Source organism: Pantherophis guttatus, chromosome 2, assembly GCF_059756535.1.
Source record: "Pantherophis guttatus breed Tessera chromosome 2, ASM5975653v1, whole genome shotgun sequence".
NCBI classification, from domain to species: Eukaryota; Metazoa; Chordata; class Lepidosauria; order Squamata; family Colubridae; genus Pantherophis; species Pantherophis guttatus.
In genome coordinates this window covers 2,766,430-2,791,520 of record NC_142064.1, presented here as the reverse complement: position 1 = coordinate 2,791,520, position 25,091 = coordinate 2,766,430, and the positions used below count along the sequence as shown (strand labels likewise).

Genomic DNA, 25,091 nt, shown 5'->3' with positions numbered 1-25,091 from the left:
ATAAAAGGTAAAAATAACGTGGGTGGGGGGTGGGAGGGCGGGGGGGGAGAACCGGTTCGGTGACGTCATATCGTCACTGCTACCAGCTGGGCCGAACCGGACCGAACCAGGAGGAACCCATTCTATCCATTAGGTTGGGTCCTTCCTCAGTTTCTTCTTCTGACTGTTGAGCCACTGGGGGCTCCTGTCTCTCTTCTCTAATTGTTTCCCAGGCAGCCCTTTCTTTTCCTTCTTCCCCCCAAGGCCATTTCCACATTCCTTTACAGTCAACCATCACCTCAAAGCTGAACCCGGAAACCCTTCAAGGCAGCAAAACGAGTGGTTGTGCGGCTGGAAAGACACACCTTGAAGCCACAGCTTGCTTCGTTGCCTGTGAACCGCTCCCGCAAAGACGCTTCACAGCGTGGGTTGCGATTGTGTCTTCGCACAGCCAGCCTGCAAAGCTGCAGCAGCCAACATGGTGTGAACAGATTCGGCTTGGCTAATTTGATCAAACCTCGCTCTCCAAAGTCACATTGACTGCTCGTGTTTTTCTGGCCACCGAAAACGTTTTTTCCACTTCTTCCAAGCCAGAACACGTTTTCTCCTCTTTCTCCTTCCAAAATTGCCCTTTCTCGTTCATTCGTTCTTTGCCAGAATTCAGACCACGAGGTCGGATGGTTGCAAATCACGGTAGCCAGAGTGGTTCCTCCATCGGTGGTTGGTTACGATTCTTCAATTTCACAATTTAGTAATTACTGCCTGCCCTCAATTAACCCTAAGAACCTACAAGTGCTAATTATATTTCTTTTAGGATTTTTTTAAAAAAATTATTTATTTATTTTTTATTTATTTATTTTTCTCTACCTGTTGCACCTTAGGCAGGGTGGAAGGAGGCAGGAAACAAGAGAATAGAATAGAAGAACAGAGTTGGATGGGACCTTGGAGGTCTTTCATTAAACTCGAGTCTAAAGCAGGGGTCTGCAACCTTAAATACTCCAAAGAGCCATTTGGACCCGTTTCCCACAGAAAAGAAAACACCGGGAGCCACAAAAACCCTTCCCGTGCCTGACTATCTCTTGAGCTGCCACAAAACTAGCAGATGTACTTGCATTAAACGTTCTGTTTTCTTCTGAAACTTTTCTTTTCTTGGATTTATCCACAGTTGGCCTACCGGGGGTTGAAAAGCTCAATAAATCGCGTGCTGGCGGGTGTCGCACATTGGCGGTTGTGACGCATATTTTGAGTGACAGGGAGCTGCAGCAGAGGGGTGAAAGAGCCACATGCGGCTCCAGAGCTGCAGGTTGCTGATCTCTGGTCTAAAGGGAACATCAAAGATCTTGACTTTTCCCATCCAGGTAATTCACCAAAGTTTAATTAAGGCTCCAGGTCTCTTGGCCAAGGTTTTTTCTCCTTCTGGGGCCTTTGCAAAGCTTTGGCACGCCCGCGCTTGCCAGGGAAAGGAGATGCCATCTGTCTCTGCCAAGTGCCGTCTTCACCAGCCTTATTTTTAAACCAAGTATTTTAACTACACAGCAGATGGGACTTCTCTCGTCTTGGAAGATAAGGCAGAGTGGCTTTTAAGAGGCCAATCCGAAAGAAAGAAAAAAAAAAAGAAAGAAAGAAAGAAAGAAAGAAAGAAAGAAAGAAAGAAAGAAAGAAAGAAAGAAAGAAAGAAAGAAAGAAAGCGGAGTTGAAAATACACTCAGCAACTCAGCTTTACTGATGGAAGTGAGACAGGGGCGTTCTGTATACAGACAGTCCTCGACTTACGACTGCAACTGAGACCAACATTTCTCTTGCAAACTGAAACATCGGTCAAGTGAATTTTGAACCTTTCTTGCCACTGTTGTTAAGTGAATCACTGCAGTTGTTAAGCGAGTCACACGGTCATTAAGCGAATCTGGCTTCCCCGTTGACTTTGCTTGTCAGAAGGTCTCAAAAAGGGATCACACGACCCCGGGACTCAGCAACCGTCATAAATATACGAGTCAGTTGCTAAGCGTCCAAATTTTTATCACATAACCGTGGAAATGCTACAAACGGATCTAAGTGTGAAAAACGGTCATAGCTCGCTTTTTTCAGTGCCGTTGTAACTTTGAACGGTCACTCAACGAACTGTGGTAAGTCGAGGATTACCTGTACAGGTAGTTCTCGTTCTACAACCGTTCGTTGAGTGACCATTCAGAGTTACAAAGGCACTGAAAAAAAAAGGTTATCATTTTTCACACTTGGGACTCTCCATGGTTATGTGATAAAAATTCGGACACTTAACAACTGACTCGTATTTATGACGGTCGCAGGATCCCGGGGTCATATGATCCCTTTTTGAGACCTTCTGACAAGCAAAGTCAACAAGGAAGCCAGATTCAGTTAACAACCATGTGACTTGCTTAACAACTGTGGCAAGAAAGGTCAATAAAATGGGGCCAAATCCAAGAACTGTCACGCTTAGTGTCAGAAATGTTGTGCTCAATTGTGGTGATTAGTCAAAGATTACCTATATGCCCTCTGTTGCAAAAAAAATAAATATATGCAGCTTCCTAAAATTCCTTGGATTGGACAGTCCATTTAGCAATTCATTAACATCCAAAGTGCTTGGGGAAAAAAGCTAGGCACAAGTGAGTTAAACTGGGTTAAACATTGGTGGCACCAGTGGCACCAGTGCTGCAAAATAGCTCAGAATGTGCCAGGCTAAGCCACAGCATCTAGTTGACCTTGGCTGGTCTGGAAAAAAACTGACCAGGGTCAAACTTTATTATCCCATTCTAGTCAGTTTTGTTTCCTTTAAGATTGGACGTTGGCTCTTCTGGTTGGCCGTGTGACTTGGCCACAGTTGTCAAGGAGTCAGGCAGCCTGAAAATTTGAATAAATGAATAAATATTTTAAACTTCGGGCCGTCAATAAAAAATGATTTTAAAAATGGGCATTTGCATAGGAGACCACCAGGAAATTTCCAAAGCTGCAGATTGGACTAAGAAGTCATTTTTTTATTATTATTAGATTTACATACTGCCCTACTCCCGATGGACTCAGTCATAAAACTATATTGGAAGAAGACAGGTAGCAAACCATCTATTAAGAGGCGATTAACTTATTGCATAATTAGGAAGGGAGGAGGAAGAGGAAGAGGAAGAAGAAAGTGGTTTTCTTGTAGACATTTCATTACCAAAATAGGTAACATCATCAATACTGCGAGTGAATGGGGTTTGTAGAGTGGAGCAGTCAGAAGAGGACGGTAGGTGCTCTCTGAGCTTGGTTGTTTTCTTGCAGACGTTTCATGACCCAACTAGGTAACATCATCAGTGCTAGAAGGAAGTAGGGTTTGTGAGGAGAGGAGGGGGACTGTGGGGTCATTGGTGCTCTCTGAGCTTGAGAGTTTTCTTGCAGATGTTTCATGACCAAACTATGTAACATTTATTTATTTATTTATTTATTTATTTATTTATTTATTTATTTATTTATTTATTATTTATTTATTTATTTATTTATTTATTTATTTATTTATTTTGTTTATTTATTTTATTTATTTATTTATTTATTTATTTATTTATTTATTTATTGGTTCGATTTATATGCCGCCCTTCTCCGGAGACTCAGGGCGGCTTACAATGCGTTAAGCAATAGCCTTCATACTTTTGTATATACCTGCTTAGTAGGGCTTTCGCCCCCCCCCCCAAAGCGGTGTTCTTTTTTATACAAAGTCAGCTTATTGCCTCCACAAACCGGGTCCTCATTTTACCTACCTCGGAAGGATGGAAGGCTGAGTCAACCTTGAGCCTGGTGAGATTTGAACTTGCAGTAATTTCAGGCAGCTGGTGTTACTTAACAGTGCTTTAGTCTGCTGCGCCACCAAAGCTCTTAATCATCCTTAATCAATGGGCAGCAAACAAATTTAATAAAAATAAATAAATGAATAAGCATCCTAAAGGAAACAGCGAAGTCACAGGGAGGAAAAGAGCTAATTAAGGGTGGGGGGGGGGAATATTTTTGTTTTTGCACAGTGGAACAAAGGTGAGTTCCTGGGTTTGCTTTCTTTTCTGTGCAAACAGCAAAGGTGGTGTTGAGTTGTGCAGGGGATCATCATTCTGTTTGTCCTCCACGCATTTTGGTCTCGCAATAAAAGATTTACAAGGGACTTTTGTTCCTTCTGGGAGAACACAGGGAGTTCTTTCGGTAATATTTTGCAAACTTCCCAGTGGTGGGATGGGGAGGAACAGACTCAAGCTCAACCCTTCCAAGACTGAGTGGCTGTGGCTCCCGGCATCCCGATATAGTCAGCTGATTCCATCGCTGACTATTGGGGGCGAGTCTTTGGCCCCCGCGGAGAGGGCGCGCAATCTGGGAGTCCTCCTGGATTCGCAGCTGTCCTTGGAGGAACATCTGACAGCTGCAGCCAGGGGGACCTTTTGTCAGTTTCGCCTGATTCGCCAGTTGCGGCCCTTTCTTGATCGGGATTCCCTGTGCACAGTCACTCATGCCCTCGTCACCTCTCGCCTGGACTACTGCAACGCTCTCTACATGGGGCTCCCCTTGAGGAGGGCCTTCTCTGTGGGGGCACCTACCCTCTGGAATCAGCTGCCCCCAGAGATAAGGAGGATCCAAGACCTCGGTGCCTTCCACCGTGCCCTTAAAACCTTCTTTTTTCAGCAAGCTGGGCTGGCTTAACATATTTTTTAACATATTTTTAATTTTTAATTGGTTTGTTATCTTAAATTGGGGCCAAATTAATATATATCCTTTTAACTGTTTTTAATGTTTATATTGTATGTTTTTATCTGGCTGTACACCGCCCTGAGTCCCTCGGGAGAAGGTGCGGTATATAAATTCGAGATAAAATAAAATAAATAAAATAAATCATTTTTACTACTGGTTCTGTAGGTGTGGCTTGGTGGGCGTGGCAGGGGAAGGTTACTGCAAAATCCCCATTTCCTCCCAATCAGCTGGGACTCAGGAGGCAGAGAATACATGGGGGCGGGGCCAGTCAGAGGTAGTATTTACCGGTTCTCCGAACTACTCAAAATTTCCGCTACCGGTTCTCCAGAACTGGTCAGAACCTGCTGAAACCCACCTCTGAAACTTACCCACTTGAAGATGGGTGGACTTCAACTCCCAGAATTCCCCAGCCTGGGAGTTGAAGCCCACCCACGTTCAAGTAGACAAGGGTGCGAAACACGGAATCATAGCCTTCCCACCTTTGACACAATAGATCACTCGTCATAAGGATGCTCAAGGACAACTAAGCCCATCTCAGTTTAGTGTTGGCTATGTGTTCAATCATCATCCATCAGTGACAGCTTCCCAAGGGAACAAAAGAGTCACGATAGAAGCACAATCAGAGTCCCCTGCAATGCATGTAAAAATAATAATTATTTTTATTGGGCATACCTACAAGAAATTATAATAAAGAAATACAATATCTAATTCTGCATGTTATAAGTGCAGCTAGGATAACCTATGCACAAAATTGGAAAAATAACGCCATGCCAAAAGACGAAGAGGTGATCAGGAAAATTTTGGACTGTGCGGAGATGGATAAATTGACGGAAGAAATAAAAGCAAAGGATTAACAAATTAATTAAATTGTGAATTTTAAAATGAAAATTCAGCGTTGATTAAAAAGGCCGGAGGTCAGCCAATTTTGGCAAGAGGAGATCTCGGGCCTACAGGTAGTCCTCGACGTACGACCGCAATTGAGTCCAAAATTTCTGTTGTTGAGCGAGGCACTGGTGAGTTTTGCCCCACTTTACGACCTTCCTTGCCGCAGTTGTTAAGTCAGTCGCACGGTTGTTAAGTGAATCCGGCTTCCCTGGCTTGTCAGGAGGTCGCAAAAGGGGATCGTGTGACCCAGGGAGATACTGCAACGGTCATAAATATGAGTCAGCTGCCATGCCTCTGAAGTTTGATCATGTGACCTACGGGAATGCTGCAACGGTCGTAAGCGTGAAAAACGGTCGTAAGTCCCCTTTTTCAGTGCCGTGGTAACTTCGAAAGGCTCACTAAACGAATGATTATAAGTCATAATAATAATTCTACCGGTATGTGATTCTTGCCTCAGCTCTTTATTTTTTACAACATTTTTTTTTTCTTTTGCAAAATATTTTCCAGTTGACTCATTCCGAGCACATGCTCAGCCATCACATCGCGCATCACGCCGGCTCTGATAGGCCTTTCGCCCACGTTTTTTTTTTGTGGGAGGAAAGATAAAACGAACGTCTTTGTCTCCCCTCAGAAACGTGTTTCTCAAAGGCCTCCTGGAGATGCGGAAAACAAGGGAATGTTAACGATGGCGGGTTACTTTCTACGGGGAAGTTGGAGGAGGAGGAGGGTGGGGGACCAGCGGCTTCCGTGGGAGGAAGGTGGGGGGGGGGAAAGGTTGAAAAAGGCAAGAGGGTGATGGTCCCTGCAGGTACCTGGGTCAGAAGTCTGGTTATGGCTCAACTCTGTCTCAGCTGGGTTTCCCAAGCCACACGGTGGTAACTGCCTGGTTTTTGAGTTCCATGGCTACATTCAGACATGCTGCGATCTATCTGGCTTTATCTTCTGTCTTTTTGTCGTCTGTCTGTCTGTCTGTTTCTCTCTCTCTCTTTCTCTGTCTATCTATCTATCTATCTATCTATCTACCTACCTACCTACCTACCTACCTACCTACCTACCTATCATCTATCTATCTATCTATCTACCTACCTACCTACCTACCTACCTACCTACCTACCTACCTACCTATCATCTATCTATCTATCTATCTACCTACCTACCTACCTACCTACCTACCTACCTACCTATCATCTATCTCTATCTATCTACCTACCTACCTACCCACCCACCCACCTACCTACCTACCTACCTATCATCTATATCTATCTCTATCTCTATCTATCTCTATCTACCTACCTACCTATCATCTATCGCTATCTATATCTCTATCTACCTACCTACCTACCCACCTACCTACCTATCATCTATCTCTATCTATCTATCTACCTACCCACCCACCCATCTACCTACCTATCATCTATCTCTATCTATCTCTATCTATCTACCTACCTACCTACCTACCTATCATCTATCGCTAACTATATCTACCTACCTACCTACCTATCATCTATCTCTATCTATCTCTATCTATCTACCTACCTACCCACCCACCTATCTACCTACCTATCATCTATCGCTATCTCTATCTATATCTCTACCTACCTACCTACCTACCCACCTACCTACCTACCATCTATCTCTATCTACATCTCTATCTACCATCTATCTGTCTGTCTGTCTGTCTCTGCCCGCCCACCAGGGTTGGGTTCCACTTACCTTTACTATCGGTTCACAATGGAAGCGCGTGAGCGTGCGTGTGCAGACGCTTCTGCCCATGCGCAGATTGTCAGTGATGATGTTGGGGTGGGTGGATGAAGCTTTCCATTGCCATTACTACTGGTTCGCAAGAACCGGACCGAACCGGGAGCAACCCACCGCTGCCACCCCCCCATCCACCCATCCATCTATCTACCTCATCTACCTGCCTATGTGTTTGTCTGTCTACCAATCTCATCTGCCTGCCTGCCTGCCTGCGTTCGTCTGCCCATCCATCCATCCATCCATCCATCATCTTCCTACCTATTTACGTACTGTATCTTCTTATTTTCATCTGTCTCTCTCACTCTGTCTCTCTCTCTCTATATATATATATATAATTATATACTGTATCTACCTGTCTTCTATCAACTATCTATCTCTTTGCATATTTACATATTACCTATTTATCTATTTACCTCCCCCCTTTTGTCTGTCTGTCTCTCTCTCTCTCTCTGTCGTCTCCCTGTATTTGGGGCTCTGCTCAGATCCAGAGTCCCCAGTGAATGTTTGGCATCCTCCCTGCACGTGGGAAGTGCCAAGGGCGGCTGAAAGAGCCTTTGTCCTGGGCTGCCTTCCCTTCCAAGACGCTCCTCTTGTGTTCCTGCCCTTTCCTAGCTCTTCGTCTCCTTCAAATGCAACTTAATTTGTTTTTCTTTTTAAAAAAAATTCAGCTCGGTAGGCATGCAGCAGAGCCCCCACTATGCAAAGGAAGCCTGGATGGGGGGGAATGTACCTTTTTCCTAAAACCCAAATGAATTTGCAAGATTTTAAGAGTCTCAATGCTTTTTTTGTGACTCCTACGTGGTTTATTTCCTGCCTCCAAGGGTTTTTCCTGAGCTTGGCACCCTTTTCTTTGAAACAGGAGCAGAACTGGCCCTTCATCGGCCCTTCCTTGTAGCTTCTGTTCTGCTTCCTGGTGCCCGGGCACGATCGGAGGCAGCCCAATGATGCTGGAAAAGCTTTTTTCGGTGTTTCTATTTGGTTGCGCATCCCATTTCCGGCAAAAAACACCCATTCGGGAAACTGGACTCATTTAATGACCACAGCATTTGCTTAATGACCACCGTAAAACAGTTCGCGAAATCACGCATGGTCCCATGGTGACCCGCTTAATGACCGCCACGACTTAATGACTGTAATTCTGGGCTACAATTCTGGTTACAAGTCGAGAACTTCCAGCTGGCTGGGGAATTCTGGGAGTTGAAGTCCACCTATCTTAAAATTGCTAAAGGTGAGAAACATTGAGCTAAATAACTTGATGTCATCAGCAACCGTGAGTGTTTTCCGGAAGGAATTCCTCCCTTTATCCTAAATGTTCGAAAACGGTCAAAAAAAGTCACAATGATTTTTAAATTGACTGAATTAGCAGAGACGGCGAAATTAATTGCCTTGATCATTAGGGATAATGGACTAGACAGCTTTATAAGAGACTGGAAACCGTTTGTGGGCTTTCTACCTGTGAAAAACAGGAACAGAAGGTTAACAGAGGTATTTGAAGATTAAGTGTAATACAAATAGTTCTCGACTTACAACAGTTCATTTAATGACCAAAGTTACAACATCATTGAAAAAAAAGTGACTTATGACCGTTTATCATAGTTACGACCTTTCCAGCATCTCCATGGTCACGTGATCAAAATTCAGATGCTTGGCAATTGACTTGTATTTATGACGGTCGCAGTATCCCAGGGTCACGTGATCCCCTTTTGCAACCGTCTGACAAGCAAAGTCAATGGGGAAAGCCAAATTCACTTAACAACCATGTTACTAACTTAACAACTGCAGCGATTCTGTTAAGAACGGTGGCAAGGAAGGTCGTAAAATGGAGCAAAACTCACTTAGCAAATGTCTCACTTAGCAACAGAAATTTTGGGCTCAATTGAGGTCGTAAACCGAGGACTACCTGTATTTGTGCTAACGTGTTGACTGTTTTTTGATCACTTTTTATATATATATCAGATGTTGAGCCGATTCGATTATTAGATAGAGACCCTCATCTGAAATATTTGTTCATGTACTATATTTTTCTTGTTAAAGAAGGATGAGAAAGTTTATAACTATTTGCAGACCCATAAGGGGAGGAAAATTTTTCCATTTTTTTTTTTCTTTTATTTTCTTTTCAGCATCCAGCCAAGGTGGCTCTTTTCTATATTTAATGTTGGACTTATTTAATATTTGGGTCATTTCCCTCCCTTTTCGTACACCAAATCTTTCCTTTTTTTGTTGTTGTTACTGTTGGATGTATGTTTTTTCTGTATTTTTTTCCCTGTGTTATACTTTATTTCCTTTGATAAAACATTAGATAGATAGATGATAGATAGATAGATAGATAGATAGATAGATAGATAGATAGATAGATAGATGATAGATAGATAGATAGATAGATAGATAGATAGATAGATAGAGATAGATAGATGATAGATGATAGATAGATAGATAGATAGATGATAGATAGATAGATAGATAGATAGAGATAGATAGAGAGATAGATAGAGAGATGATAGATGATAGATAGATAGATAGATAGATAGAGATAGAGATAGAGATAGATAGGTAGATAGATATAGATATATAGATATAGATATAGATATATAGATATATATATCTTAAGTGTTTTTCTATCGAGACACCTGGTCTACCCCAAAATGTGGGAGGGGGCATTCTGCTCCCTTTTGCCTTTTAGCTCCAATCCAGGAGTCCTCAAATAGTCACATTCATGACAAGGTTTTCTCCCACGTAAAATTGGAAATGTCTTGGCGACGTTTCGACGAAGTCTCGTACTTCTAGAAGCATTGCTCCTAGAAGCACGAAGCCGAAAACACCAGCCTGAAGATGACGAATGAGACTTCGTCGAAACGTCGCCAAGACACTTCCAATTTTACGCGGGAGAAAGCCCGAATAACCAAAGACCTATATACACACATATATATATGTTTTCTGAGGTTTTCGCGGGTATTTGTATGTAGATCTTTGGTTATTCGGGTTTTGTCCCACGTAAAATTGAAAGTACCTTGGCGACGTTTCGACGAAGTCTCATTCGTCATCTTCAGGCTGGTGTCTTCGGCCTTGTGCTTCTAGGAGCAATAGCACAAGGCCGAAGACACCAGCCTGAAGATGATGAATGAGACTTCGTCGAAACGTCGCCAAGATACTTCCAATTTTACGTGGGACAAAACCCGAATAACCAAAGACATATATAAAATTTATATTTTGTTGATAAATAAATTTCTTTATCAGCGAAATATAAATTTGGTATAAAATGGTTTGTCGTCAATGCAACTGCTTGAGGGCTCCTGGATTGAAGCTAAAAGGCGAAAGGGATGCAGTATGCTCCCTCCCACAAGCTGGGGTAGATCAGGTGTCTCGATAGGAAAACACACACACACACACACATATATATATATATGTATGAATGTATGTATGTATGTATGTATGTATATATGTATGTGTCTTCTTAAGTTTTCGCGGGTGTGTATATGCAAAAAATTAAAATCTCGGGTGTTTTCCCACGTCATGTTAAATAAATTAGTTAAAATGTTTAAAATTCTGGTTAAAATCCTAGCTCAAAATCTTCTAAAAACCCTTACAGAGCACTCTGCAAGGTCCTTTAAAACCTTAGCTAAAATCCTACCCGTACCTTAAAAGTTTTTCTAATAGCAACGTTTCGACAGGCTCACAACCCTGTCATCTTCTAAACTAGATAAGAGCCTGAAGATGACAGGGTTGTGAGCCTGTCGAAACGTTGCTATTAGAAAAACTTTAAAGTCACTGGTAGGATTTTAGCTGAGGTTTTAAAGGACCTTGCAGAGTGCTCTGTAAGGATTTTTAGAAGATTTTAAGCTAGGATTTTAACCAGAATTTTAAACATTTTAACTAATTTATTTAACATGACGCGGGAAAACACCCGAGATTTTAATTTTTTGCATATATGTATATATAAAGTCACAATGACAACTGCAGCGGGACCATTTGAAGCTCTTCCTCCTTTTCACGAGCCCCACAAAAAATGACATTGTGCATTACTCAGGCAGTGGTTGTTGCCAAAACTTGTGATTAAGAACTTGGAAAGGGCCTCATGTCAAATCAGGAGGCTTAATAAGCTAATAACACCAGCCTGCATTTCTCAATATTTGGCTTGGGGATCAGAGGAAATCATGGCCAGAAATGACGAGACTAATAAACTGAAGCAGCTGGATTTTTTTCAAAGCAACACAATTTGTTATTAGTTGTTCAATCACTTCTGACTTCATGATTGTCGATAATCCCTTTTTGAGTGTTTTAGGAGCTCCTGCGTGTCTCTTCAGCAATGGCATCTAACTGTAGCTAGTTCTCGACTTACGACCCCAGTGGAGCTATTTTTAAGTGAGGACATCCGTTAAGGGAGTTTTGCCCCCTTTTACGACCTTCCTTGCTACAGTTTTTCACTGAAGCGCCGCAGTTGTTAAACTAGCAACACGGTCGTTCAGTGAATCCGGCTTCCCCATTGATTTTGCTCGTCAGAAGGTCGCAAAAGGGGATCACGTGACCACCCCCCTCGGGACGCGGCAACTGTCGTAAGTATGAGTCACTCGCCAAGCGCTTGAATTTTGATCCTGTGACCCTGGGGATGCCTTCAGAAATCGTGGGTGCTCCATCACTGGAGATTTTTAAAAAGAAACTAGACAGCCACTTATCTGGCTAGCCATTTGTCTGAAAGGGTATAGGGCAGTGGGGAAATCCAAATTTTTTTACCACCAGTTCTGTGGGCATGGCTTGGTGGGCGTGGCAGGGGAAGGATACTGCAAAATCCCCATTCCCACCCCACTCTGGGGCCAGCCAGAGATGGTATTTGCCGGTTCTCCAAACTGCTCAAAATTTCCGCTACTGGTTCTCCAGAACCTGTCAGAACCTGCTGGATTTCACCCCTGGCATAGGGTCTCCTGCTTGAGCAGGGGGCTGGACTAGAAGACCTCCAAGGTCCCTTCCAGCTTCTATTCCATTCAATTCATTCCATTCTTCTATATTCTATATTCTATTCCATTATTCTATATTCTGTTCTGTTCTGTTCTACTCTACTATTATTCTATTCTATTCTGTTCTGTTCTGTTCTGTTCTGTTCTGTTCTGTTCTATTCTATTCTATTCTATTCTATTCTATTCTATTCTATTCTATTTTCTATTCTATTTTCTATTCTATTCCATTCCACTCCGCTCCACTCCATTGTATATTCGATTCGATTCGATTCAATTCAATTATTCTATATTCCACTCCATTCCACTCCACTCCACTCCACTCCATTCCATTCCATTCCATTATTCTATATTCCATTCCATTCCATTATTCTATATTCTATATTCTATTCCATTCCATTCCATTCCATTATTCTATATTCTATTCTATTCCATTCCATTCCATTCCATTATTCTATATTCTATTCTATTCCATTCCATTATTCTATATTCTATTCTATTCCATTCCATTCCATTATTCTATATTCTATTCTATTCCATTCCATTATTCTATATTCTATTCTATTCCATTCCACTCCGCTCCACTCCATTGTATGTTCTATTCGATTCGATTCAATTCAATTATTCTATATTCCACTCCATTCCACTCCACTCCACTCCACTCCATTCCATTCCATTCCATTATTCTATATTCTATATTCTATTCCATTCCATTCCATTCCATTATTCTATATTCTATTCTATTCCATTCCATTCCATTATTCTATATTCTATTCTATTCCATTCCATTATTCTATATTCTATTCTATTCCATTCCACTCCGCTCCACTCCATTGTATGTTCTATTCGATTCGATTCAATTCAATTATTCTATATTCCACTCCATTCCACTCCACTCCACTCCACTCCATTCCATTCCATTCCATTATTCTATATTCTATATTCTATTCCATTCCATTCCATTATTCTATATTCTATTCTATTCCATTCCATTCCATTATTCTATATTCTATTCTATTCCATTCCATTATTCTATATTCTATTCTATTCCATTCCATTCCATTATTCTATATTCTATTCTATTCTATTCCATTCCATTATTCTATATTCTATATTCTATTCCATTCCATTCCATTCCATTATTCTATATTCTATTCTATTCCATTCCATTCCATTATTCTATATTCTATTCTATTCCATTCCATTATTCTATATTCTATTCTATTCCATTCCACTCCGCTCCACTCCATTGTATGTTCTATTCGATTCGATTCAATTCAATTATTCTATATTCCACTCCATTCCACTCCACTCCACTCCACTCCATTCCATTCCATTCCATTATTCTATATTCTATATTCTATTCCATTCCATTCCATTATTCTATATTCTATTCTATTCCATTCCATTCCATTATTCTATATTCTATTCTATTCCATTCCATTATTCTATATTCTATTCTATTCCATTCCATTCCATTATTCTATATTCTATTCTATTCTATTCCATTCCATTATTCTATATTCTATTCTATTCCATTCCACTCCGCTCCACTCCATTGTATGTTCTATTCGATTCGATTCGATTCGATTCAATTATTCTATATTCCACTCCACTCCATTCCATTCCATTCCATTCCATTCCATTCCATTCCATTATTCTATATTCTATTCTATTCCATTCCATTGCATTACTTTATATTCTATTCTATTCCATTCCATTCTATTCTATTCTATATAGGGTCTCCTACCTGAGGAGGGGGTTGGACTAGAAGACCTCTGAGGTCTCTTCCAACTCTGCTATTCTATTATTCTGTTAATTGATGAGATCTCAGTTAATTGCAGTTTTTCAGAGGTGAGACCTTTGGAACAATCACCCAGTGCTCTTATTCACCATCAGCCCAGCCCTGTGTTAATAGCACTTGGCTTCCATGCCTTTAGTTGGCAGAATATGTCCTTTTGTGGTGGCTGATCTCTTCTAATGCTATCCTAATTCCTTGGAAGCAGCCCAAAAGTTGCAAAATTAAACTGCTTTATTTAGTCCATACTGGCAGGACTTGTGAAAAATTATTGGGTGTTTGTCTTCACCTGTTGGATTTAACCTAAAGCAGTGTTTCAAAATCTCAGCATCCTTAAGGAAGATGGACTTCAATTCCCAGAATTCCCCAACCTTTTAAGATGGGTGGGCTTTGACTCTCAGAATAAATAATAAATAAATAAATTTTATTTCTATACCACCCTTCTCCTGAAGGACTCAGGGCGGTGTACAGCCTATTAAAAGCACAAAGACAGACATCAGTTAAAAATAATTAAAATTATTACATAATTTTGGCTCAGATTTAAAACCCCCAAAATTTAAAACCCCCAATTTAAAAATCATTACATTGATAGCCCGGCTTGGCGGAACAGCGGGGTCTTGAGGGCACAGCGAAATACACGGAGGTCGGAAATCTTACGCATTTCCCGGGGCAGTTCATTCCACAGGGCAGGGGCTCCCACAGAGAAGGCCCTCCCCCTGGGTGTCGCCAGCCGACATAACTTGGCGGATGGCACCCTGAGGAGACCCTCTCTGTGGGAGCGGACTGGCCGGTGGGAGGCCGTTGGTGGCAGAAGTCGGTCTCGAAGGTACCCGGGTCCTATGCCATGGAGCGCTTTAAAGAATCCCCCAGCCAGCAAAGTCTACCCATCTTAAAATGAATGAGAACACTGATCTATCATCTATATGGCGAACCTATGGCATGTGTGCCACAGGTGGCAAGCGTAGCTGTATTGGTGGGCACACAAGCTCAGCTCCGGCTCGCATGTGCACGCCAGCCAGCTGATTTTCCGGCCTTCTGGGCCCACTGGAAGTAGGGGAAACAGGCTGTTTTCTGCCACCGGAGGGCCTCTGGGGATGGTGGGGAAGGCCTGTTTTTCTCTCTCCCCAGGCTCCAGAGCCTTTCTAGGAGCCTGGGGAGGGCGAAAATGGCCTCCCCTCCTCCCCCCCGGAGGCCCTCCGGAGGCAGGAAACGGCCCGTTTGCCAACTTCTGGTACGGGGGTGGGTTCTAAAATTGTTTACTACCAGTTCTGTGGGCGTGGCTTATTTTGTGGGCGTGGCTTGATGGTCATGTGACAATTATTTAGGATTTAGCAGAGGTACTGGTCTTACCAGGCTTTTAACTGCTTGCAGAGCTGTACCGATCTACCCATTTATTTTTGCAGGCACTGGTCTACTCATGTATTTTTGCAGGCACCGGTCTACCCATTTATTTTTCTAGGCACCGGTCTACTCATTTGTTTTCTTTTAACACTGATCAGCTGTAGGACGGCCCTTTGAAGACGGCAAGAGTTTAAACAGTTTTTTCCCTCTAGCCATCAGCTGGGACTCAGGAGGCAGCAATAGATTGGGGGTGGGGCCAAATAAAAGATAAGAATAACACAGGGGGTGGGGGGGCGGGGAGGCAGGGGGGCAGAACCGGTTCGGTGACGTCATATTGTCACCGCTACCGGCTTGGGGGAACCAGGCCAAACCGGGAGGAACCCACCACTGTTCTGGTATGACCGGAAGTTGGCAAACAAGCAGTTTCCGCCCTCCTAGAAAGGCCCTGGAGCCTGGGGAGAGAGAAAAACGGGCCTACTGGGCCCACCCTGCCATCACGTGCCAGGAGCGGGGGAGAAGCGGGGGGGTCGCATGCACATGCGCAGGGAGCATAGAATTATGGGTGTGGGCCTGGGTGCATGCAACCCCCCCTCCCCCTTGCTCCTGGCACGCGATGGCAAAAAGGTTAGCCATCACTGATCTAGGTTAAGTGATTGAAATTATTATCATTATTATATTAATTAAATTCATTTGCTACCTAATTTGGTGATTTACAAGAAAACAAAACACAGTAAAATATTCAGGATTTTTGCTACTAAGCAAGGCAGTTATTGAATGCGCCCAATTTTACGCCCTTTCCTTCCAGGGTTGTTAAATGAATCACTGTGCTTCAGTGAATCACATGGTCGTTAAATGAATCCGGCTTCCCCCATTGACTTTGCTGGTTGGAAGCCAATTGGGAAGGTCACAAACAGTGATCGCGTGACCCAGGGACAGTGCAACCGTCATAAGCACATGCCAGTTTCCAAAATGCCCAAATTCTGACATGGGAGCCTGACAGTTGTAAGTGTGAGGACAGGTTGTTAGATACTTTTTTCAGTGTTGACGTAACGGCGGTCGCCAAACAAATGGTTGTAAGTCAAGGATTACCGGCAAACAAACCGAGTTTGTTCAGAAGACTGCATGACCCACATTCTAGTCAAGATGATGTCAGAAGAATAAGTTGGGGTTCCAAATTAGGGTTGTGCACAAATAAATCAAACTGATATCCAGACAGCTGCGAGAAAAGGAGATTTAGCTATTCCCCAAAGCAAAAGGGTTTGCGAAGAAAATTGGGTATAAAAGGGCTGATTTATAGGGGGACTGGTCCTTGATGTGCTCTTGAAGAGTGTGGATATGTGTGTGTGTGTGTGTGTGTGTGTGTATGTGTACTGGTTCTATGGTGACACTTGAGGTGTGTGTATGTGTTGACCAGGGGTGGGTTCTACTTACCTTTACTACTGGTTTGCAACGGAGTGTGCGGTGGGACAGGAAGATGGCAAACAGGCTGTTTCTGGCCTCCGGAGGGCCTCCAGGGGGCGGGGAAGGCTGTTTTCATCACCCCCAGGCTCCTAGAAAGGCTCTGGAGCCTGGGGAGAGAGAAAACCAGACCTACCGTGCTATCATGTGCCAGGAGCAGCAGGGAGTGGGGGGGTCGTGTGGGGACAGGGTGCATAGAATTATGGGTGTGGGCCTGCATGCTCGTGACCCCCCTCCCCCCCCCGCTCCAGGCACGTGATGGCAAAAAGTCACTCACTGACCTATGATTTCCTATACAGGCAGTCCTCGACTTACAACAGTTCTCTTAGTGACCACTCAAAGTTAACAACAGCACTGAAAAAAAAAGTGACTTAGGACCATTTTTCACACTTAACGACCGTTGCAACATCCCCACGGTCATGTGATTTACGTTCGGCTGCTTGACAATAACTCACATTTACGACGACGGCAGTGTCCCGGCGGCCACGTGATCCCCTTTTGCGACCTTCGGACAAGCCACGTCAGTGAGGAAACCAGACTGCATTGAACAACCGTGTTGCTAATTTAACGACTGCAGGGGTTCGCTGGACAAACGTGGCAAGAAAAGTTGTAAAATGGGACAAACTCACTTAGCGGCATGAATTTTTGGGGCTCATTCGTGGTCGTAACTCGAGGACTACCTGTACAATATTTCTAACCCAGTCCTATAAGTTTATAAATTCTTCCCGCCGTGACTAACAACAGCCGAGTGGAATAAATGCAAACTTTTTAAAGTTTTCTCTAGAGCTGGTTAAGGGTGTTGGGTGAAGGCATCCGAAGTGTTGGCATATGTTTCAAGGACTTGATGATTCAAGAATCCATTTCTGTACTCAGCTTGGTGTCTGGCCAAAGGAGGGACACCAGCCAAGTGGAAAAGTTAAATATTCAGCCTTAGTGGGATGGAATTAGCACCCTCAACTTGGCAGCTGCTGTCGCTGCTGTTCGGAGCAACAGCTGCGAGAGTGCGCGAAGCCACATCGTCCCAAGAGGAGACTCCATGTTGTGTCGCAAAGACAACTGAGCCCCTCTGCCTGGTGGCATTTGGCTGTGACGTCCTCCAGGGAGGGTCCCCCCCACGTCCAGCAGAAATTTCAGACATGCTGGGGTCAGACATTCTTCCAGTTATAGAAGGAATCTGATTGGCAAGTTTCTGGTCCCTAGTGACTTGGCCGTTTTTGATGAGCATAAAATGAAGACGCCGAGATCACTGTTCATAGCTCTAGCTCACGGGTGTCAAACTGGATTTCTTTGAGGGCCGGATCAGCATTGTAGTTCTCCTCCGTGGGCCATCTGGGGGGGTGGGGGACTTGGGAGAGACAGGATGGGCGCCTCCGGTAGCACCCTGCCGGCCAAAACGGGGCACAGATGGTCACATGCGGGGGGCCCGTGCCCCGTTTTCAGCCTGGATGGCCTGCAGCTATTTGCCGGCCAAAATGGGGCATGGAGGGCACGCAGACGGCTCCTGCGCAGCCCGTTTTCAACTTGGACGGCCTCCTGCAACACTTTGCTGTCCAAAATGGACCATGCAGGGGCTGTACGCCCCCCCACCCCGCCCCCGTGCCCTGCTTTAGCTGGCAAAGTGCTGCAGGAAGCCATCCAGGCTGAAAATGGGCTGCACAGGAGCTGCCTCCCCCCACCTTGGCCCATTTTGGCTGCCAGAGGCACCGTGGACCGGTCCTTCGCTATTTCCAGGCTGACCCCGTGGGGCAGATTTAAGCACCCCGAAGGCCAGATCTGGCCCACCGGCCTTGAGTTTGACACCTCTGCTCTAGCTGAAAGATCCTGGACCAGGGTGAAATGCTCCCGGTTCGGACTGGATCATCCGATCCGGTAGCGATGGCGATGGGTAGTTCGGAGAACCGGTAGCAAAAATCCCTGCCCCCCTCCGATGCCCAGCTGAGCTGCGCGATCATCAGAGGTGTTCTGACCCCTTCCCCACACAGGCAAACACACAACCAGGCACCCCTGCCAAGATTTTATTAAGCAATCAGACTAGAAACCCTTGCAGATAAGAGTTTTGGCAGTAAACTGCGAAATGCCTGCCAAGTCAGTTTTCACTCACAGTAAGCAAGAGAGAGTTTATCCTCAGTCCGGTTCAGTAGCAAAAAGTAATCCACGAAGCAAGAGTTAGCCAAGGTCCAATCCAAATATGCACCAGCCAGATTTCAGGTAACGCGATGTGACTCAGCGAATACCACCCCTGCCCACTAGTGAGTCACATCCCACAGGTTGGGGACCCCATCCAACTCCCTGCTCAAGCAGGAGACCCTATACCCGTAATGGCGAACCTATGGCGTGTGTGCCACAGGTGGCACGCGTAGCCATATCAGTGGGCATGCAAGCTTCTGGGCCCACCAGAAGTAGGGAAACAGGCTGTTTCCTGCTTCTGGAGGGCCTGGGGGTGGGGTGGGGAAACTTCCAGTCCCTTCGGAAGGTAGAGAGGCTCAAGGCAGCGGAGATGGATTTGCGGCAGGATGTCCCACCGGAAGTTGTCAAACGGAATGTTTTCAGGCTCCGGAGGACCTCTGGGGGATGGGGAAGACTGTTTTCACCCTCCCCAGACTCCTAGAAAGGCCCTGGAGCTAGATGAGAAAGAAAACAGGCCTACCTGGCCATCGCGTGCCAGGAGTGGGGGGAAGGGGGGGTCGCATGCACAGGGGCGAGGCGCATAAAACTTCCAGCATTGAAGCACCCACAACTTCTGAAGGCAAGTTGTTCCACTGGTTAATTGTTCTCACTGGTTTATATCCAGTTTTCCTCCAAAAGATTATGGAGACACACATAGTCCTCCTTGCCTTCAATTTTCCACCTTTACAATTAACCCCAAGGAGGGTGGTTTTGCGTTAAGAAAGAAGGTAGTTTGTGTCCAGGCCACTTTTAGGTCCTCATAGTTGTATCAAACATTGCTTCAACCGTTACACATCACTGTTTCTTGATGTCTTAGATCATCATCTTCATTTAACGACCCCATAATTCCTTGCGGAGTGGAGTCTGGGCAACTGAATGGAGCTAGCAGAGTGTTTTAATGGCCAGATGCTCTTCCTGTCACCAATGCGGAGTTTTGTTCAGCAGATATATTCTCAGTATGCCCAGAGAGAGAAATATCTGCCTCTACTTAGGATCAAACTCACAGCCTCCTGATTGCGAGGCGAGAGCTTCACCTCTAGGCGACTGCACCACTCTGCTTCTTGATGTCTTAGATGACATGGGCTATTAAGAGAATTGTCAGCGTTTCAACGCTGGCATAGAGAGCAGGGGAGAGCGAAAGATAAACTCTGAAACTTTTGCCTGCCAAATCCCTTTGAAGTCGGGTTGTCGTGGAAATGAGGGGAGGGGGCACATTCCTGGGAAATGACGAGAAAAGAAGTCTGAAGAATGACTTGGAAGATAGTCAATGAGAAGCAGAGATTTGGGGATCGGAAAGGGAGGGATTGGGGGGCAAAAGGTCAGTCTTGTCTGCGCGGAGTCATGATCCGGTGGCTGTGCTCAATTAAAGAAAGATTTCCTTAAAGATTGGCAGTTTGGAAATTCATTTAATTTTGAGATAGCATCGTAGTCTGACAAGAATATCTGGCTGACTTTTCTGCAACCTTCTTCAGCTTTTTGTCTTTCCTCTTTTTTTTTTGGCAGATGATGGCGATCTGTTCAGTGTCCTTCTTCAGACAGGACAAATGCCTTGGTCGAAGGAGGTGAATGAGCTGGCCAGCCATTTCTGAAGAAGCAGGTGAAGGTAGACCATCACCCAGCATCTATGTTTCCAGCTTGGCACCCAAACTCAGAGACTGGCCCTGCCTTGGGAAGCAATCCGACATAAGAGGGGACGATGTATACCTTCCTGCCGGAGAACTTCACTCCGGTGAAGCAGAAGCCAGCCAAGGAGCTGAAGCCCATGATCAGTGCCATCGTGGTGGGCCTCATTTTGTTCATTGCCGCCGTGGTGGCATGGTGCTATTACGTGGCATCCCTTCGGAAGGCAGAGAGGCTCAAGACAGCGGAGATGGATTTGCGGCAGGACGGCTTCACGATCAAGAACCAGGATGGCGAGTTGGTTTTCAAGGTGGCCTTTCAGTCAGGGCTTCTGGACCTGGAGTCCTGTTCCAGGGAAGGGGCCAATTTAACCTGCACACGGACCGACAAAGGGAAAGTCAACTTCTTCATCAAGATTGTCAACCCCAAGGACACCGTGATCTGCTACCGGGTGCGCTGGGAAGAGTTTGTGGCGGACACGGTGGTGGATCATAAAATGTTCTGGGGAGATGCCCTCTGGTACGGGGGCTGTGAGATGAGCGTCCAGCATTGGCCAATCAAGCTGCCCGGATTCCAGGAACCCATGCCTTTTGTGACCAGCGATGTCTATTCTTTTAGGAACAGTTTTGGAGGCATCTTAGAGAGGTACTGGTTGTCTTCCAAAGCTGCGGCCATCAAGATCAACGATTCGGTGCCCTTCCACCTTGGGTTCAACGCCACGGAGCCCTCCCTCGTCTTCCAAGCTAGGTATAAAGACTCACCTTACAAACCCCCATTGGGCCAGCAGCCTTTTCCTGAGCTGAGTTACCGGGTCTGCATTGGTTCCGACGTTACCTCCATCCACAAATACATGGTGCGGAAGTACTTCTACAAGCCATCCAAGATACCTTCAAGAAACGCCTTCAGGTACCCCATCTGGTCCACCTGGGCCTTGTACAAAAATGACATTGACCAGGAGAAACTCCTGCGTTTCGCCGAAAACATCAAGAAGTACAAGTTCAACTGCAGCCATATCGAGATTGACGATACCTACACCCAAGCGTATGGCGACTTCGACTTTGACGCAGCCAAGTTTCCCAACATGACTGAAACCTTCAAGAAACTCAGAGAGGACGGCTTTCAGATCACCCTCTGGACCCACCCGTTCATCAATTACAATTCCTCGAATTTTGGGGTAGGGATAGAGAAACAGCTGTTCATCAAAGAACCCACCGGGAGACTGCCCGCCATGGTGGAGTGGTGGAATGGCATCGGTGCCATCTTGGATTTCACCAACCCTGCAGCCCGAGATTGGTTCCAGAGCCAGCTGAGACAACTCCGCAATAAATACGGCATCTCCTCCTTCAAATTTGATGCCGGAGAGACCAGCTACCTTCCCAAACAGTTTAGCACCTTCCGACCTTTGTCGGATCCCAGTGTCTGGTCCAGGCGCTACACAGAAATGGCCATTCCGTTTTACGAACTGGCGGAGGTCAGGGTGGGCTATCAATCGCAGAACATCTCGTGTTTTTTCAGGATCATTGACCGGGATTCCGTGTGGGGCTACGAACTTGGCCTGAAGTCCTTGATCCCCACCGTCCTGACCATCAGCATGTTGGGGTATCCGTTTATATCGGCCGACATGATTGGAGGGAATTTCTTCCCCAACAAAACCGACGGGGCTCTGGAAATCCCAGACCGGGAACTCTACATCCGTTGGCTGGAGTTGTCCGCCTTCATGCCGTCCATGCAGTTCTCCATCCCGCCTTGGCTCTACGATAAGGAGGTCATCGAAATCGCCCTGAAGTTCACCAAGCTTCACGAGTCCTTGGTGGCCCCTCTCTTGCTGGAACTAGCCGGGGAGATCACCAACACCGGGGATCCCATCATACGGCCGATCTGGTGGATCTCTCCCGGGGACGAGTCTGCTCACAAGATCGATTCCCAGTTTCTCATCGGAGACACCTTGATGGTGGCCCCCGTCTTGGAGATGGGGAAACAGGAACGAGATATCTACATCCCGGCGGGCAAATGGCGGAGTTACAAAGGAGAGCTGTTTGAGAAGACTCCCACCTTGATCACGGACTACCCCGTGGATCTGGATGAAGTGGCTTACTTTGTCTGGGTCTCCTAAGCTGCCTCGGTGGACGTGTGTACTGATCACAAGAGTCACCTTGCCTTATTCTGATCATCGTAACCAGAAATAATTCTAATTGGTTCAGAAGGTCGAAAGGGAAAACAGGACAACGGTTGCCCGTTAATTCTTCAAATCAAAACTGAACAACGGGCGTGCGATTAAACAGGCTGCTAAAAGACAAATATCGGTAGTCCTCTACTTACGACCACAATTGAGCCCGAAATTTATGTCACTAAATGAGACAGTTTGGTGTTAAGTGAGTTTTGGCCCAATTTACGACATTTCTCGGCTTGATTGTTAAGCGAATCACTGCCATTAGTTTATAGCGGTTGTTAAACGAATCCAGCTTCGCTATTGCTTGTCAAAAGGTCGCAAAAGGGACACTGCAACTGTCATAAGTACATGCCAGTTGCCAAGCATCCAAACTTTTATCGCACGACTGTGGGAATGCTGCAACGGTTATAAATGTGAAAAAATGGTCCTAAGCCACTTTTTTCAGTGCTGTTATAACTTTGAAGGTCACTAAGGGAATTGTTGTAAGTCGAGGACTACCTGTATGGTCACCAAATTTGCACACAGCAGCAAAAGGCCTCGTTCGGACGCTGAGAACCACTGTTTCTGAATTGTGTGTGTGTGTTTGCACTCAAACAGTTGTCTTCCGTTTTCTTCAAAGGTGGGGCTTAGGATGCCAAAATTCTTGAGTGATTTATCAGTCATTTCACCTTCAAGTGTTTCTGGATGGTTTAACATCATGAGGTGTGAAAAAGGGAAGGAATTTTACTACAAGCTGCCGAGAATTTGCTCCCAAACGGGTTTTAAAGAGCAGCTAAAAGAAGCTTTGGAAAATGTGTAAGAATGTCAGCTCAACCGGGATGAACCGTATTGTCTTTAAATTGGGAAGGCATCTAATATTGCTCCAGCCAAGGCTATCTACAGGAGGGAGAAGTTAAAAAAAAAATCAAGAGGGTAGTCACACATACATGATCAAAAATCCCTCATTTTTTTACACGTGTGACACATACAACACAGGTAGTCCTTGATTTATGACCACAATTGAGCCCCAAATTTCGGTTGCTAGGCGAGACAGTTAAATGCGTTTTGCTTCTTTTTACGACCTTCCTTGCCACTGTGGTTAAGTGAATCACTGCAGTTGTTAACTCAGTCCCATGGTTGTTAAGTGAATCCAGCTTCCCCATTGACTTTGCTTGTCAGACGGTCGCAAAAAGGGATCACAACCCCAGGACACTGCAACCGTCATAAGTACATGCCAGTTGCCAAGCCTTTGAATTTTTGATCACGTGACCGAGGGGAGGCTGCCACCGTCGTAAGGGTGAAAATGGTCATAAGTCACTTTTTTCAATGCCGTTGTAACTTTGAACGGTCACTAAACGAACTGTTGTAAGTCCAGGACTACCTCTGCATGTAAAAAGCTGGGCTTCACACGATCAGGACTACCAACCTGACTTTTCAAATCCCTCCCAGTGGACTCCTACAGCACAACCAGCCTTAAGTTTTAAAATAAGCTATTATTTGAAATGAGCTTTGTTTTCCTAAAGGGAATAAACCGAATTAATACAGGGATATATTTATAGAAATGCGGGGATATCGCCCTCTCTCTTTTTTCGAAGGAGGCTGGTATCCAAGGAATGAACTAGGCACGTAGGCAGTGATGGGATTCAAATAATTTAATAAGCGGTTCGCCTGAACTTGTGCGAACCGGCTGAATCCCACCTCTGCACATGATTAAAGGCCTGGGCTGGTTCCTTGGCTCTAGGCGTTGGGAAAGATAGAAAGGGTGTGGATTCGCCTTATATTTTCCAGTTTTGCACCTCAAAGGCTTTTAGAGATTGCTTCAGTTGTAGGGAATTCTGGGACTTGTCGTTCCAACACATCTGGAAGGCTACCTGTTGGGGAGAGATTCATTTGTTTGTCCCTCCCTCTGGTGGTGACTTTCTTATCCAGGTAATTAATCCACAAAAATCCATCCATGCACAATATAGTTAGAACTTCACCCACAACATCTGGTAAGTTCAAATTTAGAAGCTCTGGGTTGACCCGTGGTGCTCTCTGAGTTTGATTACTTTCTCGCAGACGTTTCACGACCCAACTAGGGAACATAATCAGTGTCAGGAGGGTGGGGGGGAGGGTGGATCTCTGTTTGTATACAGATGGCTTGCCCTGTCAGTGTTGGTGGGAGCGTTGTTTTCTTTTTAGTGGTTCCTTGACTAAGCTGTTGCTCTCTGTTACCTTATTTGTCTGTTGATCCACAGGCACATAGAGATAAATAGCATCTACACACCATTCAAAA

At 44.9% G+C, this 25,091-nt stretch overlaps 1 protein-coding gene across 2 annotated transcripts in view; it reads left to right on the top strand.

The window, feature by feature from the left end:
* The window catches only part of LOC117658275 (alpha-galactosidase MYORG), a 37,862-nt gene extending 12,771 nt beyond the window's left edge, over positions 1–25,091 (top strand). For both annotated transcript variants that reach the window (XM_034406402.3, XM_034406401.3), the window contains exon 2: positions 20,551–25,091. In XM_034406402.3, coding sequence (XP_034262293.1) covers positions 20,744–22,780 — 2,037 coding nt within the window. In that variant the 5' untranslated portion in view covers positions 20,551–20,743 and the 3' untranslated portion in view covers positions 22,781–25,091. The remainder of the gene's footprint in view (positions 1–20,550) is intronic.